This window comes from Zonotrichia albicollis, chromosome 18, assembly GCF_047830755.1.
Source record: "Zonotrichia albicollis isolate bZonAlb1 chromosome 18, bZonAlb1.hap1, whole genome shotgun sequence".
NCBI classification, from domain to species: domain Eukaryota; kingdom Metazoa; phylum Chordata; class Aves; order Passeriformes; family Passerellidae; genus Zonotrichia; species Zonotrichia albicollis.
This window is the reverse complement of record NC_133836.1, coordinates 7,858,253-7,871,171: the sequence shown is the minus strand read 5'-3', so window position 1 is coordinate 7,871,171 and position 12,919 is coordinate 7,858,253. Positions and strand designations below refer to the sequence as shown.

The 12,919-nt window shown below is 45.7% G+C and overlaps 1 protein-coding gene across 1 annotated transcript; it reads right to left on the bottom strand.

Annotated features, from left to right (window-relative positions):
* Nucleotides 1-802: 802 nt before the first annotated feature.
* CLDN5 (claudin 5) lies at nt 803-4,505 on the bottom strand. The gene has a single exon (XM_074554238.1). It carries the CDS (start codon nt 4,391-4,393, stop codon nt 3,743-3,745), a length of 651 nt encoding a protein of 216 aa, XP_074410339.1. The 5' UTR covers nt 4,394-4,505; the 3' UTR covers nt 803-3,742.
* Between the last annotated feature and the right edge of the window lie 8,414 nt (nt 4,506-12,919).

Genomic DNA, 12,919 nt, shown 5'->3' with positions numbered 1-12,919 from the left:
TGAAATGGTTCGTTTAGCAGGACAAAGGCCAAGCTGACAGACACCCTCTTTCCAGCTCAGCATGTGCATAGCAATGGGAGGGTGGCAAGGAGCTTTTGTTAATCTCAACCGAGCTGGCAAGTATGCTGCAAAATGAAGGCTTTGAAGATGTTTTTTTCTTCCATTTTTAAAGCAGCAGTTTGTTAGAACAAAGCTTGAAAATCTTGAAAGAAAAAAAATCTACAAAATATTGAATGTCCTCCTTGGCAGTCATATAACTTAGGTAAATTTCTCCACTAGCAATTAGTCTGTATAATTTACTTTACCAGTCTTTATTGGTTTTGGATATTTTTTTTTTTAGGTTCTGTTCTGCTGCATCTGTGAAAATGTTTTTCCCCAGCTTGAATGCACTTTTGAAAAAAAAGGAATGGTTGGCAGAAACAATTAGGGTATCAGGTCAGGTTGGGGCTGATCCAAGCAGCAGGATTTTTTCCTTTTAGTTTAAATGTGTAAAAATTGAAAGCTTTAAAAGCTTCATGCTTAGAGCTGTTCCCAAAATAGCTGGGACTCACACTCCACTTCCTAATGTGCTCACATCACAAGACCAGCTGCTGCTCCTTGCTCTCTTTTGTCCGAGGCTTCAGGGGAGAGCTGAGGTGCTGCTCTGCAAGGGCGCAGCCCTTCCTTCTTCCTCACAGGTGACCCAGCTCTCCTCCCCAGAGCCAGCCCAGGTGATTTCCCTCTGGGCACCAATACCACACCCCACCTTCCTGAGCCAAACAACCCAGTGCCTTTCACAAAACACAGTGACTCTGTTCAGGGATTGGTTTACATGTTTTTATTTTTATGCGAAATCATAAATACAAAATAAAAATAGTAAACAAGTGCTATAGATTTATCTTTTCATTGGGATGAGGTTCAGGCCTGATCCTGAGCACTTCCAAGGTTTTAAATTCAGGATTAGATCTTTGTTTTTAGAAAATAAAATAGCAGAAACCAACTTAGACTTTTACCCTGAAGCCAGTGACATCAGTAACAGCATTCTCTCAGGTTATCTTTTAAAGCACAGCAACAACTAAAGATACCAAAGGATGAAATTAAATATAAATACATTTTTTAAAATGGGCTCCACTTCCTGCAAGTATTGTTGGGTGCTGCCCCTCTGATCTCGGGCACAAGTTACAGTTTTGGTAGGATGATGCTGTGTTTAGTAGCACATGCACAGTTAGCACTGGCTTCTTCCAAGAGATCTTTCTGTGTAAGTTTTTCAGATTTTGGTTATAAGAGGATCCAGCCCTGCCTCGATACAAGAAATTTGGCTTGGTAAAATTCCCTTCTAAGGCATTGGTTTCCCCTCCCTCTCCCAAAGACACCAGTTTTGATTTGAAATGCTAGTGATGGATTCTCCAGGAACATTTCATCATTTGGTCAGACCCCAAATTCTGCAGCACTTCTGAAGGCTCTGCTGTTCAGAGACATGCAGACATTTTTGTCAGTGGGGTTTAGTTCTTTAACTTGAGACAGAAGAGGGCAAGGTCCAGGATTTGGACTAATATCTGTGGGCTCATTTGGTAGACACCAGAGAGCTGAGTGACAAATACAGCTGGATGTTACAATTTGAAACAAAGTAGTCATGAAATAAAGGCACCAAACCATATAACAAGCCAACTTTGGTAGATTTCTTGCAAAATATATGCCTTTAAATACATTTACAGTTTACAAGGTTACACTGTTTTCAAAAAGTTGCAATGATGAAATATAGGATGTTTGACTCTTGTACCAAAACTATATATCACATCATAAAACCAATATTACAGCTTTTATTTAAATGGAGGCAGTATTAGAGCTGCACCTCTATAGAGCAGAAGTAGTTGTAGACATATTGCTCTGCTTTTGTATTCTCTGATGAGCTCAGACCCTGCTATTTATGTGTTTAAAAAACAAAAGTAGTTATTTTCAAAAAGGCACTCAATATTCAACATCAAAATTGGCAGGGGCAAGGCTTTAGTCTCTCATTCCAGTTTATGAATTGCTGATACCTCCAGGACTTTAAGTTTGCTAAGCAAGGCAAGAACAGGGTCAATGTGAATCTGTCAGACCCACAGTTATGGTTTGTCAGTGAGTTTGGTGTTACCAGAAAGCTGTAAGAGTTAATGCTCAGGTCAGGTGTGCACTGTATTGCTACATGATTGTGAGGACCTATGAGGTTGTAGGGTTGATCTCTGAGGAGTATAAACAGCACATTTCCTCCCTAACTCTTGGCAGAAATCTCCTTATGGCAATGCAGATGCTGCCACAGTCAGTAGCATAATCCTGTGTGGATTTACAAATAATTAGATTGAAGGAGTATCACACCATCCCCTTAAGCCCCTCCCTTAACAAAGTTTGTCTCTGCAGTGTAAAATGAAAAAGTGTAAGCTAATATTTCAGACTGTGATGAAGTTCAGGAGGTGTTGACCTCAGGAAAATTAAAGTTATGTTGCCCAAAGCATCTTCCTTCCAGTCTGCAGAGTGTGACTAGGGCAGTGCAGAGGAGCTGAGAGCTGTGAGAGTCATGACTTCACAGCTGATCACCTGGTGTAAAGTCTCACTCGAGATATTTTTGGTAAAATTCTTCCAGCAATTTTTTGCTTGATTTGATAAATGAAGGAAAGCACGTGTTAACAAAACCATGGTGGGGAGCCAACCAAGCTCACGTCCAACTGAACACACATTTCAAAACTGGCAGCAAGCAGAGCTTGGCAGGAAGGCCACAAAGACATCATTCCCCCCAGCCATCAGTATCTGGGGTGATTTTTATGTTTCCAATCTCTTGTAGCGCAGATGAGAGGAGCAGAGGCCCTGCTGGAGCCAGGACATACAGTGATCTCCTAGATTTCTTAATCTAGTCCTTGAAAAATTCTGGCAATGAGTTCATATTCAAGTAAAAACAGAGCATAAGCTGAAGAAGAAATGAAGAACCTCAAGGGACAACCTACAATCTGATTTGTACTCCACTAAAGGACAGGAACTACCTGAAATCTCTTTCGAGGTTTCAAATACACACAGACCAATACGCTTCACTGAGGGCCTGAAACAACTGAAGAAAGTTAAATAACTTTCTCCAGAGAGTTACTGCCTGTGGGATTAGGGACCGAGGTTAGTGTCAGGCTTTGGACAGAATCCCTATTTTAATTGCCCGAATGGATCAAACCCCCGTTATCAGTCCGAGCGGGACCTGCCGGATGCAGCCTTTGGGGAGAGATGACGGAGATGCGAAGCTGCTCCTCAGCTCTGGTGCGCACCCGACGCCCGGTCCCGGCAGCAGGCGGTGCCCCGAGGCACCGGCAGCCACAACGGGGGCAGAGTACTCACAAGTGTCCGGTAACACCGGGGAACGGCCGGGGCCGCCGGCGGGAGCCGGCGGGCAGGCGGCAGCGGCGGCGCCCGGACGGGGCGTCCCGGCAAACGCCGCCGTGACTCGCCGGGGCTCCTCGGTTCCCGACGCTGGTTCGCGGAGGGCTTTGCTCGGCCGGCAGCGCGGTCGGTCAGTACCGGGAGCCGGCGGCGCCGAGCGCGGCGCTGCCCGCAGCGGAGCGGCCGGACCCGCCGGGGAGCCGGGCTGGAGGGCAGCGGGGCGCTGCCCTGCCTAGGGCCGCCGCTTCACGGGGGTCCCCGCTAAGAAAAGCCTCCAGGCAGGGGAGCGCTGGAGCTCCCCGCAGACGCTCCCGGGCCGCAGCCGTCTGTCCGTGCCCCGCGGGGCCGCGGAGCGGGCCAGCCCCGCTCAGACGTAATTCTTCTTGTCGTACTCGCCGTTGGACGTGGGCCGCCGCGGCGCCGAGTACTTGACGGGGAAGGAGGTCTCGTCGCGCTGGGAGCAGGAGCAGCAGCAGATGAGGCAGCCCCCGAAGAGCAGCAGGGCCGTGGCCGCCCAGCCGATGTAGAGCGCGGCCCCCATCTCCCGCTTCTTGGACGACGGCACGCTCGGGTCGTAGAAGTCGCTGATGACGATGTTGGCGAACCAGCAGAGCGGGATGAGGACCAGGACCCCGCAGAGGATGTAGACGGCCCCGCCGGCGATCACGATGCGGGATTTCATCTTGCCGGGTCGGATGCAGTTGGTGCACTGCGCGCCCACCACGGTCACCAGCAGCGCCACCAGCCCCAGCAGCGCCACGATGACGGTGAGCGCCCGGCCCGCCTGCACCTCGGGCGGCAGCGCCAGGATGGAATCGTACACCTTGCACTGCATCTGCCCCGTGCTCTGCACCGCGCAGCTCATCCACAGCCCTTCCCAGATGGTCTGCGCCACCACGATGTTCCCGCCGATGAAGGCCGACACCTGCCACATGGGCAACCCGCAGGCCACGATCACCCCCACCCAGCCCAGGATGCCCAGTCCCAGCCCCAAAATTTCCACCGCGGCCGAAGTCATGCTGCTGCCAGCGCTGTCCCACGGGCTCCGCAGGAAGGAAGGCGCGGTGGGTCTGCTCCGCTGCCCCGGGCGGCTCCGAGCCGGCTCTGAGCGCCGCGGCCGCGGGCAGGGCTATTTGAGGAGCCGCGGGGCGCCCGCCCTCCGCCCCCGGCCCGCCCGGCCCGGCCCTGCCCGGCAGCAGCGCCGCCCGCCGCGGGCCAGAGCCGGGGGCGGGTGTCCGGCCCTCCCTCCCGCTCGGGGGTCCCCACCGGAGCCGGGAAACTTGGCTCTGCTCTCCCCGGCTCCCAGCTCCGGGAGGAGTTCGCAGGGACGCTGCCCGGTCCCAGTTAGGCGTGGGCCGGGAGGCACCTCGTCTCGGATTTCGGCTGCTCAAATTCCTTTTAGTGCCGTTATCTGTGAATTTCCTATTTACTGATAAAGTCCGCAGCCAGACCTTCAGAGAGGTCTTGCCAATACAGGCACCCAGCGGTGTGAAAGTCCTGGTTATAGGAGTCTAATTGATCATTTTTTGGGAGACTAAGCACTGATGGACAGACACAGCTCTCTCCTGCACACTGGGTCAGGCAAACGTTAAAAAATACCAGCGTCAATAGCTTAGAAACCACCCAGAAAATAAAAGAGCCTTGGATATGGGATCTGCATGTCACCTGTCAGTACCAGTAGACAGATTTTTAGATAGGTCCAGGAAAAATAACTGCTCTTAGGTTACACCAGGCATGAAACTGTTTGCTCTGATTCTGGAGCCAAGAGCAAGGTATACAATTTGAACATGTTTTCACAAAGATTTCAAACTTGACTTTATTGTTTTAATTGTTCCAGAACATTTTAATCTTTATGGTAGGTTAAGGAGTTTGTGATGTGAGTGCTGCAGTTACAGCAGCTGGAGAAAGAGAACAGAACTCATCAGCTGCCCCACAGAACTCACAAGGAGCTGTGCCCCAGTGGCTTTGCACTGCGTGTCTTGAGAAAGGCTTTTTGATTGCAATAAGTTTAAATGTTTTAGACAAAACTGCAAGTAATATTCACAGTGATTTTTGAATTAGTTTGACTAGATTTACTCTCAGTTAGCCCAAGGTGTTCTTCCAGTGCCGAGGAGATCACAGAGTTGAAAAGAACACATTTCCTGCCCCTGGATAAGCGGTTTTCTCTGTTGTACAAAAATGCACAGCACGTCTTGTGGCATGCAGATGTTTGTGATCCAAATCTCAAGACTGATATGAATGCAGCATGAATGGAAAAGTGCACATGTGAGGAAGCAGCAGCAGAAGACAGATTAAGCAAAGGTTAAAGGAATCACATGGATTGACAGCTGAGGATGTGACTGCTGAAGTAAGAAGCAGCAACGTCCTGCACACATCCTGACAGGTGACTTCAGCAGAGGACCCCAGTGCAGTAACAGGAGGATGACAACAAGGTCACAGCACACTGAATAAGGCTTTTCACTTCCTTTTTTTAATAACCAGAAGATGAAGTTGAGCCACAAAATACACAAATAGCCACAAGACACCCAAAAAAAAAGAAATACAAAAATATCAGGATCTTGTGGACCATCATGGAGTTGGACATGCTGACACATGACGGCTGCAGCCTTTTGATTATCTCTGCCTGAGGAGCTGTAAACAATTCTAGCATGGAAAATGTCTTCCTAACAAAGACTGCCTGGTAAACAGAGCTCAGAGGATTTATCTCCTCTTCCAGTTGTATATAAAATACATACAGTTTACTTCAATTATTCAAAACTGCAAATTCCAGTGTGCAAGTCCAGGAGGAATGTGTGACTGGGGCTGTGCAGTTTGTCAAACTGGGGCTGCTTACAATCACTCAGAAGAGTCCCTGGTGTCAGGGGGAGGAGAATGTGCAAAAAACCCATCCACAGAGACAGAGATATCTCAGAGGTGAACAGGAAGAAACCCAGATCACAGGCTGAAACTGAATAACATCTGTATTTACGATGATAATAATGATTATATAGAAAACAGCACAGAAGAACAATTAAGAAAGGGGGGAGAAATGCCAGTTATCTTAGCCCATAAGCACAGGAAAGCCCCACCCTTGCCACTTGCCCGGGAGCACGGAACTCTGAGTTTCCTTCGATACATGGGCTGTGTGTGCTCCTGTGCTGGCTGGGAGGCACTCATGGGGCCAGTGCAGCTGCCTGGCTCTTTGGGCTGAGAAGGGAAACCAGCCCATGGCTTGTTTTACCTCTGCAAGCCTCACCCCACCTTCCTTTGCTACCTGTAACCCAGCAACAGATTCCTACAAATCACTTAATCCAAGGCAATTATTTCTCTGGGGAAATATATGCTTCATAATCACAGGGCAACAGAACCTTTCTGCTTAGAGGCGTTTCCATTCCTGGTATTTCACTTTTCTCTGTTTCTTTTCATTACCCCAGATATTAACTTTTATCCTGGTTACTGGCAACAACCTCTTTTTTTAATTACTTTATTCCTTGATCCTAAAAGTTTGTTGCACAGACTACCTCTAATGAGATCTCTGGTGCAAAGTGCTCTCAGGTTTGCTTACTTGACTTACTGCTACCTTGACTGACACAGCTGCTGCGGGGCCTGAGGACACCATCAATTCAGCATGTTGTGGTTTCTGATGGTGGTAATGTCAAAACACTGGAAATTAAACTCCCAGAAATGAAAAGGTTCTACTTTCTTAAAAGGAAATACAAATCAGCATGATGTTTTATTTGGGGTTTTAAGTAAAGAAAATCCCTCTTTGTAAGTTAAACCCTTGCTGGAAAGGTCTGGTTTCCTTTAAACTCCAAGGCATGATGCTCTCACAGTAAAGCAGCTCTTTAACAAACGACCATTCTTGTAATTACATCTATTTCAGCTTCAGCTATGTATGAACTAAATGATTCTAAGGGGATGCATAGGGGGGCTTTACAGCCTGTGAAAATGGGAGGAAGTGGTATTCAAGCTGAGAACAATTGCACAGGAGCCATACTATAGCAAGAGGGGCTCTGGGATTAGAGGTGATTGTGTTTTTGCTCCTTTCCTGACAATCAGGACAAACACCAGGCAGAGTTATGGGAGGGCTGCTAACGGGGGTCCAGGCTCTCACCAGCACTGCTTGTCCTGGTGCATGAGCCCTGCCCATGGCACAGACCTGCTGTGCCCAGCCCTCCAGCCTTGCCAGGGCTCTGCTCAGCCCCAAGGCCTCCCACCAGCAATGCTTGGATAGATTTGCCTTGGGGGACCCGAAATGTAGCGTGCAGAGCACACTTGGTTTATAATTTGTGGAGTGTCCCTTACCTAAGTGCTCCTGCTCTTTCTAATCCCTAAAATATTAAGGATCTGGAAGACAGGGGAAAATGACATTTGGGATCAATCTTATGCACAAACCTTGTATTGTTTGTGTGAATAAGATGGAGTATGAGTCAAAAGATTAATTAAAAGCTCAATGATCTTGAGACAGCTTACCATAACTTTTGGATCAGACATAAGCAAAGGTGAAGAATTAGGAATCCTATTAGAGATAGATTTTGTGCCATATTTTGTATTCTAATTAGTGCTGAAATAAAGGCAGGGAGATTTACAAACACAGAGGGGTTAGGCAAAGGTTGTTCTTTATTTAGAAAGCCTGAGGTTTCTCAGAGAAGATTATTTCTTTCTGAATTTTCCATTAAAATGCAATTCTTTTCCCAATAGAAGAGATTCCATACTAGGATAGGGTTCCAGGAAGTTCTTGTGTGTCAGCAGTGCCAATGTGTCTTGAGTGTGACACATCAGAAGACTGGCACATAGGAAATGAGTTCTTGTCAAATGAGCAAGTTCTTACAAAATGAAGGAACTCAATTTCACCACTGGATTTGTTTAATTTCTTTTGGAAACAAGCTGAAGTGGTTAACACAAAATTCTCACTTCTTCTCTTTTGAGCAAAAAGAGAACCAAACCAGAATTTTCAAGAACAGGTAGTGTTCTCAGTAACTGGTGCTAATGATGTAGAATCCAACACTTTTTTAGTTCAAGTGTTGCTGCTGCCCCTCAGGATTGAGAAATGGACGGTTCCCTCTCAGTGGTGATGTGACTAGAGTCAGGTAAAAGAAAGGAAGGAAATGGATATATGTAGCTGGAAAAACACTGAAAGAAGTTATAAATGTGCTTCCAGCCTTCATATATTTGCTGCTGCAGATCCCTTTCCAGAGACAGTGGCCCTAGCCCTGTGTCAGTCTCTATCCTTACACACACACTCTGCCTGGGTGCAGCCAGGACTGCACATGGTGGGAATGCTGAGACAGTGTTACAGGTGCTTTCCTCACTGAATGAGGAAAACAATAGTGGTAAACCATCATTAGAACTAAATTCAACATCCCCCTCTTGAATTTCTTTGCACATAAACTTCTGGAGCAGCATTTAAATCTTCTCAGTGTTGGAATTGATCTTCATGTCTCTCTGTTAAACATGCCCTGCAGAGAACATTTCCAGTCACCACAGTCAGGACCAGCTGGGCTGCACTGGTGAGCTGCTGTGCACCCCTTCAGCACCTTGTTTTCTGGATTTAGCTCTGCAGAGAGCACTGTGGTGTCACTAGACAGCCATAACCCCTGTTAATTGTGTTCCAGAGCAGTTAATATGAGAATGAAGGCCCTTTCCCAAAGTTTAGAATGTCAGTAAATGAGTTTGATCATCCCACTCATCAGAAGATCACACTGAATATGTGCTTAGGCCATGTCACTTTAAATACTTCTCTTTAATGGTATGGACAGATCTTGAGAACATATCAAAGCTTGGATAGGCAGGATGGGGGGAAGCTATAGGAAATACACATTGTTTCATGCCTAATGGTCCATTCTACATCATGTTTCCTTCAGGACAACTATAGTTTAATTTTGTCCTCTTCCAGAGTCAGCCTTCTTCCACAGATTGTGGTGTACCAGGATCCTGGTAGATCTCTTTCCCATGTAATTCTTGGGAAATCAGATGAGATGTCACTTTGTAAAGAGCAGCGTCAGCCAGGACAAATGCCATTGTTTTAAATATACATTGCAGATGTTGAAAGTAATTAGTAAACACATGATCATGAATTACTGAAAACTATTCAGGGTTAGTGATGGGAAATGTACTACACTTATCTCATGTCTCAAGAAATGTGCAGTGCTGAGAAGATGTGGGAAGTTTGGGACCTCTCCTCATCAGTGCAGCAGCTGCACATCTGAGCCGAGCTCTGTTTTCAGGAATAACACACATCTGCTTGGACAGCCCTGACTTCCTTCTGAAAAGGGAACTTTGTTCCAGTAAGAGGAAAAGATGACTGATATTGGTAATAAGATGCAAAATGTCTCTTATACTGGAGAATATTTGAAGGCTTTTCTTATTGCTTCTTCATTGCCATAAGTGATATGTTGAAATGGAGGGCTTGTATGTGCTGGTAAATGCAAAAGAAACACTTCTGTTCCTCTGAGACTACTATAAATCAAATATAATCTTCATTTCCTGTAGTATGTCACTGAAAATGAGGCTTGGGTGTTTTTTGCAGCAAGGGAAAATACTTATCTGTTGCAGATTTTCTTGTAAAGCAGCTTGTGTCTGTAAATCCTGGTGCACGCACAGATAGTGGCTTCCTGTTCCTACCCTGCCCAGGCTCCAGCTCTGAGCTGTGGGTCTCAGAAGGGCCCATCAGTGACACCAGCTTTCCATGGACCTGACATCTCTGATTCCTGATGCAGCATGTCTGCAAAAATGAGGAAATTTGAGATGTTGGAGTGGTTCTTCCCATTGGTGGCTCCATACATAAAGCCCTACACAAAAGAGTATTTTGATCACATCAATGGGAACTTCACCCTTAAATTTCTGTCTTTCAGCACACCCAAATCTTACAAATAAACCCAGGGAATATCTAAATTACTTCATCTGACATTCTCACTAGCTATATTCAAAATATCTTTTTCTTTCCTAATTCTTTAAAAGAGGATGTCATCAACAGTGTGCAGCAGATTTATTTCTAGAAGGTTTGGATCTGGAGCCACGTACTGAAACTTGGCAAAGCATATACAAATACTTTGAATCAAAATTTAAATGGATCTCACAACTGAAAAATAAAAACTGTTTTATGCAGCATATCTTAAGGAAAGTAATGCCAAGGAATGTGGAGTTGGTTTATCTATTAAAACTCAATTTAGGTTTCAGTTTAATGCTGTATTTATTTAATATTTAATAAAATATTATTTTATTATAATCAGTATCACCATTTTCTCTGGTAAGAACAGGAACAAAAGACACATAATGTCTTTTACTGAATGTATGAGGTATTTCTGACTTACTAAGATGTGACTCTACACAAAGTTAAGTTTTGAATTCAAGGAAGCACTTTTGTCCTTTTGATAATGTAAACCCTGATGTATCAGGAACTTTAAGCAAAAGCATTGGAACTTCCAAGGGAAAAACGAAACAAAAAAATGAAACAAAATTATTACTTCAGAAATAATAATTCTGGGAATGAGTGATTCACAGTCAGAGTGCTGTTCACAGCATGAACATTTCTAGACTATTTAACCACTGTTCCTCAGTACAAGCACTTCTTCTGTTTGCACCTCTGCTGATATTGGTGTGAGAAATTAAAAACATGCAGCATGTGTTGTGGGGGCTGCATTTGCTGTAGGGTCTGCAGTGCAGCATTTCTCAGGCACACACCCCAAACAATTCCAGTTCTGTTGCCTGGCATTCCTGGGAACTGCACTTTCATAATGAGTCTCATAACAGGTTTCAAAGGTAACAAAAGTACATTTTCCTCAAGTGACTAATACACTGTAACACTCATTTTCACAGGATGCTCTTTAATGCCAGAAGTTGGGATGGGTTCAAAAAGCAAGAAGAAAAATTCATGGAAGAGAGAACCATCAAGATAAAACTTCTGGCTCAGGAAGCAGCTGAGCTGCAGATTGCAGGAATCTGGGAGGATGCACAGGCACAGTGCTGCTGTTATCTTTTCCTAAGCATCTGCTCCTGGGCACTGCAGAGGGAGGGCACTGCCAGGACTGGCCTCTGCCCTTACCCCAAGTGCCCTTCCTTACATCCCTTTCTGGCTGAATGGAACTTGTTGTGGCTTCCCTGAACGTTTTGTGTGACAATTGGTCAGTGATCTGATTCAGCTATGACTTGGGAAAATTATTGCCTCAATAGCAAAGGATTTGAAATTTCTGGAGAGTCTTTCACTCCTTGCACTAAATCCTGCCAAAGGAAAGGAGTGACAGTCATGGGAGCACTAACTCCCACCGGTCCCTGTGTTGATGGCAGTCTGTAATTTGGCATTGTCTGTGTCAATTTCTTATAATTTCTTCAAATGCTAAGCAGTTGTTTGTGATAGCAGTCTGTGTGTGCAAAATCTTGTGTCCATCACAGTGTTCTAATTCAGTGAAAGAAAAACTGACACAGTTGTTCCTCTGGTGGTGATAGTACAAAACATCTATATGGAAATCCATGGAATTATTTAAAATAAAACCTTAATTTCTAAGGAATACTGAAATGCCATCTTTTAACTCTTCCAGGAAGAAAGTGTGAATCAGAACTTTCAGTCATAACATTACATTTTGTACTAGGAAATGGAACTTGCTTGTGCTTTCACTGGCTTTTATCTTGTTCTTACTCAGATCCCATCAATGCTCAGTTGATAATATGAGCACAATGTGAATTGCAGATAATGCCAATCTGCCTTCAGCAGTATTTGCTTCACTCCCACATTCTCCTGTTGTGAGCTGCAGCCCTGTTTGCTTAATGGTGGGAATACACACATAACAGAAATGTGTTTCTTGGTATTCAGAATTTTAAGTCAAAAGATTTGCTGCTAGGTCACACACACAAGCTGCCCTCTCAAAATGCATGGATAGATGTCCAGGAACTTTCCTGAACATAGTTCTTGCAGCTGGAAGGTTGGAAAAAGCCTTCCCGGCACTTCTGCTAATACGTTTTTAGTTTTTACAGTGTTGCATTTAGATTTTGGACTATGTAACACTGTTTCCCCATGAGATCTGTGTCCGTAACCTAACTGTAGGTGTCATTTACACCCCAGGTTTGCCTGCTGGAGCCCCTGACAGCTCCGAGAACTCCGAGGATCCCACTGGGCCCTTCAGCGGTGACAGCGACCGGGGCTCTCGCAGAACCACAGGGAACGCCGTGAGGGAGAGAACAGTGTAAGTAAAACAGGTACTGGGATTTTTTTGTACAATGTTCGGGATAGGAATTTGCTTCATGTGTGAATGAGCACCTACAAACCAACCAGGCTGGGGCTACTGTAATGCTACACACTGCATTACAGTCAAACAGCACAAAGTTTAAGCTCGATTTCCTCAGGTTATCACTCCAGCCACGTTTACTATTGAGGAGTATTGCCAAACCCGCTGTAAGTAGAGCAATCCCAAAACTCAACGACGTTTGGGTGGAAAACAGAAACCAAACCATTCCGTGTAGATGTGGCACATCGGAACATGGCTCGGCGGCGGCCCCGGCCCGCGGGCTGCCACGGCCGCGCCCGGCCGGGCGGGCGGGGGCCGCTCTGTCCCTCCTCTCGCTGCTCCCG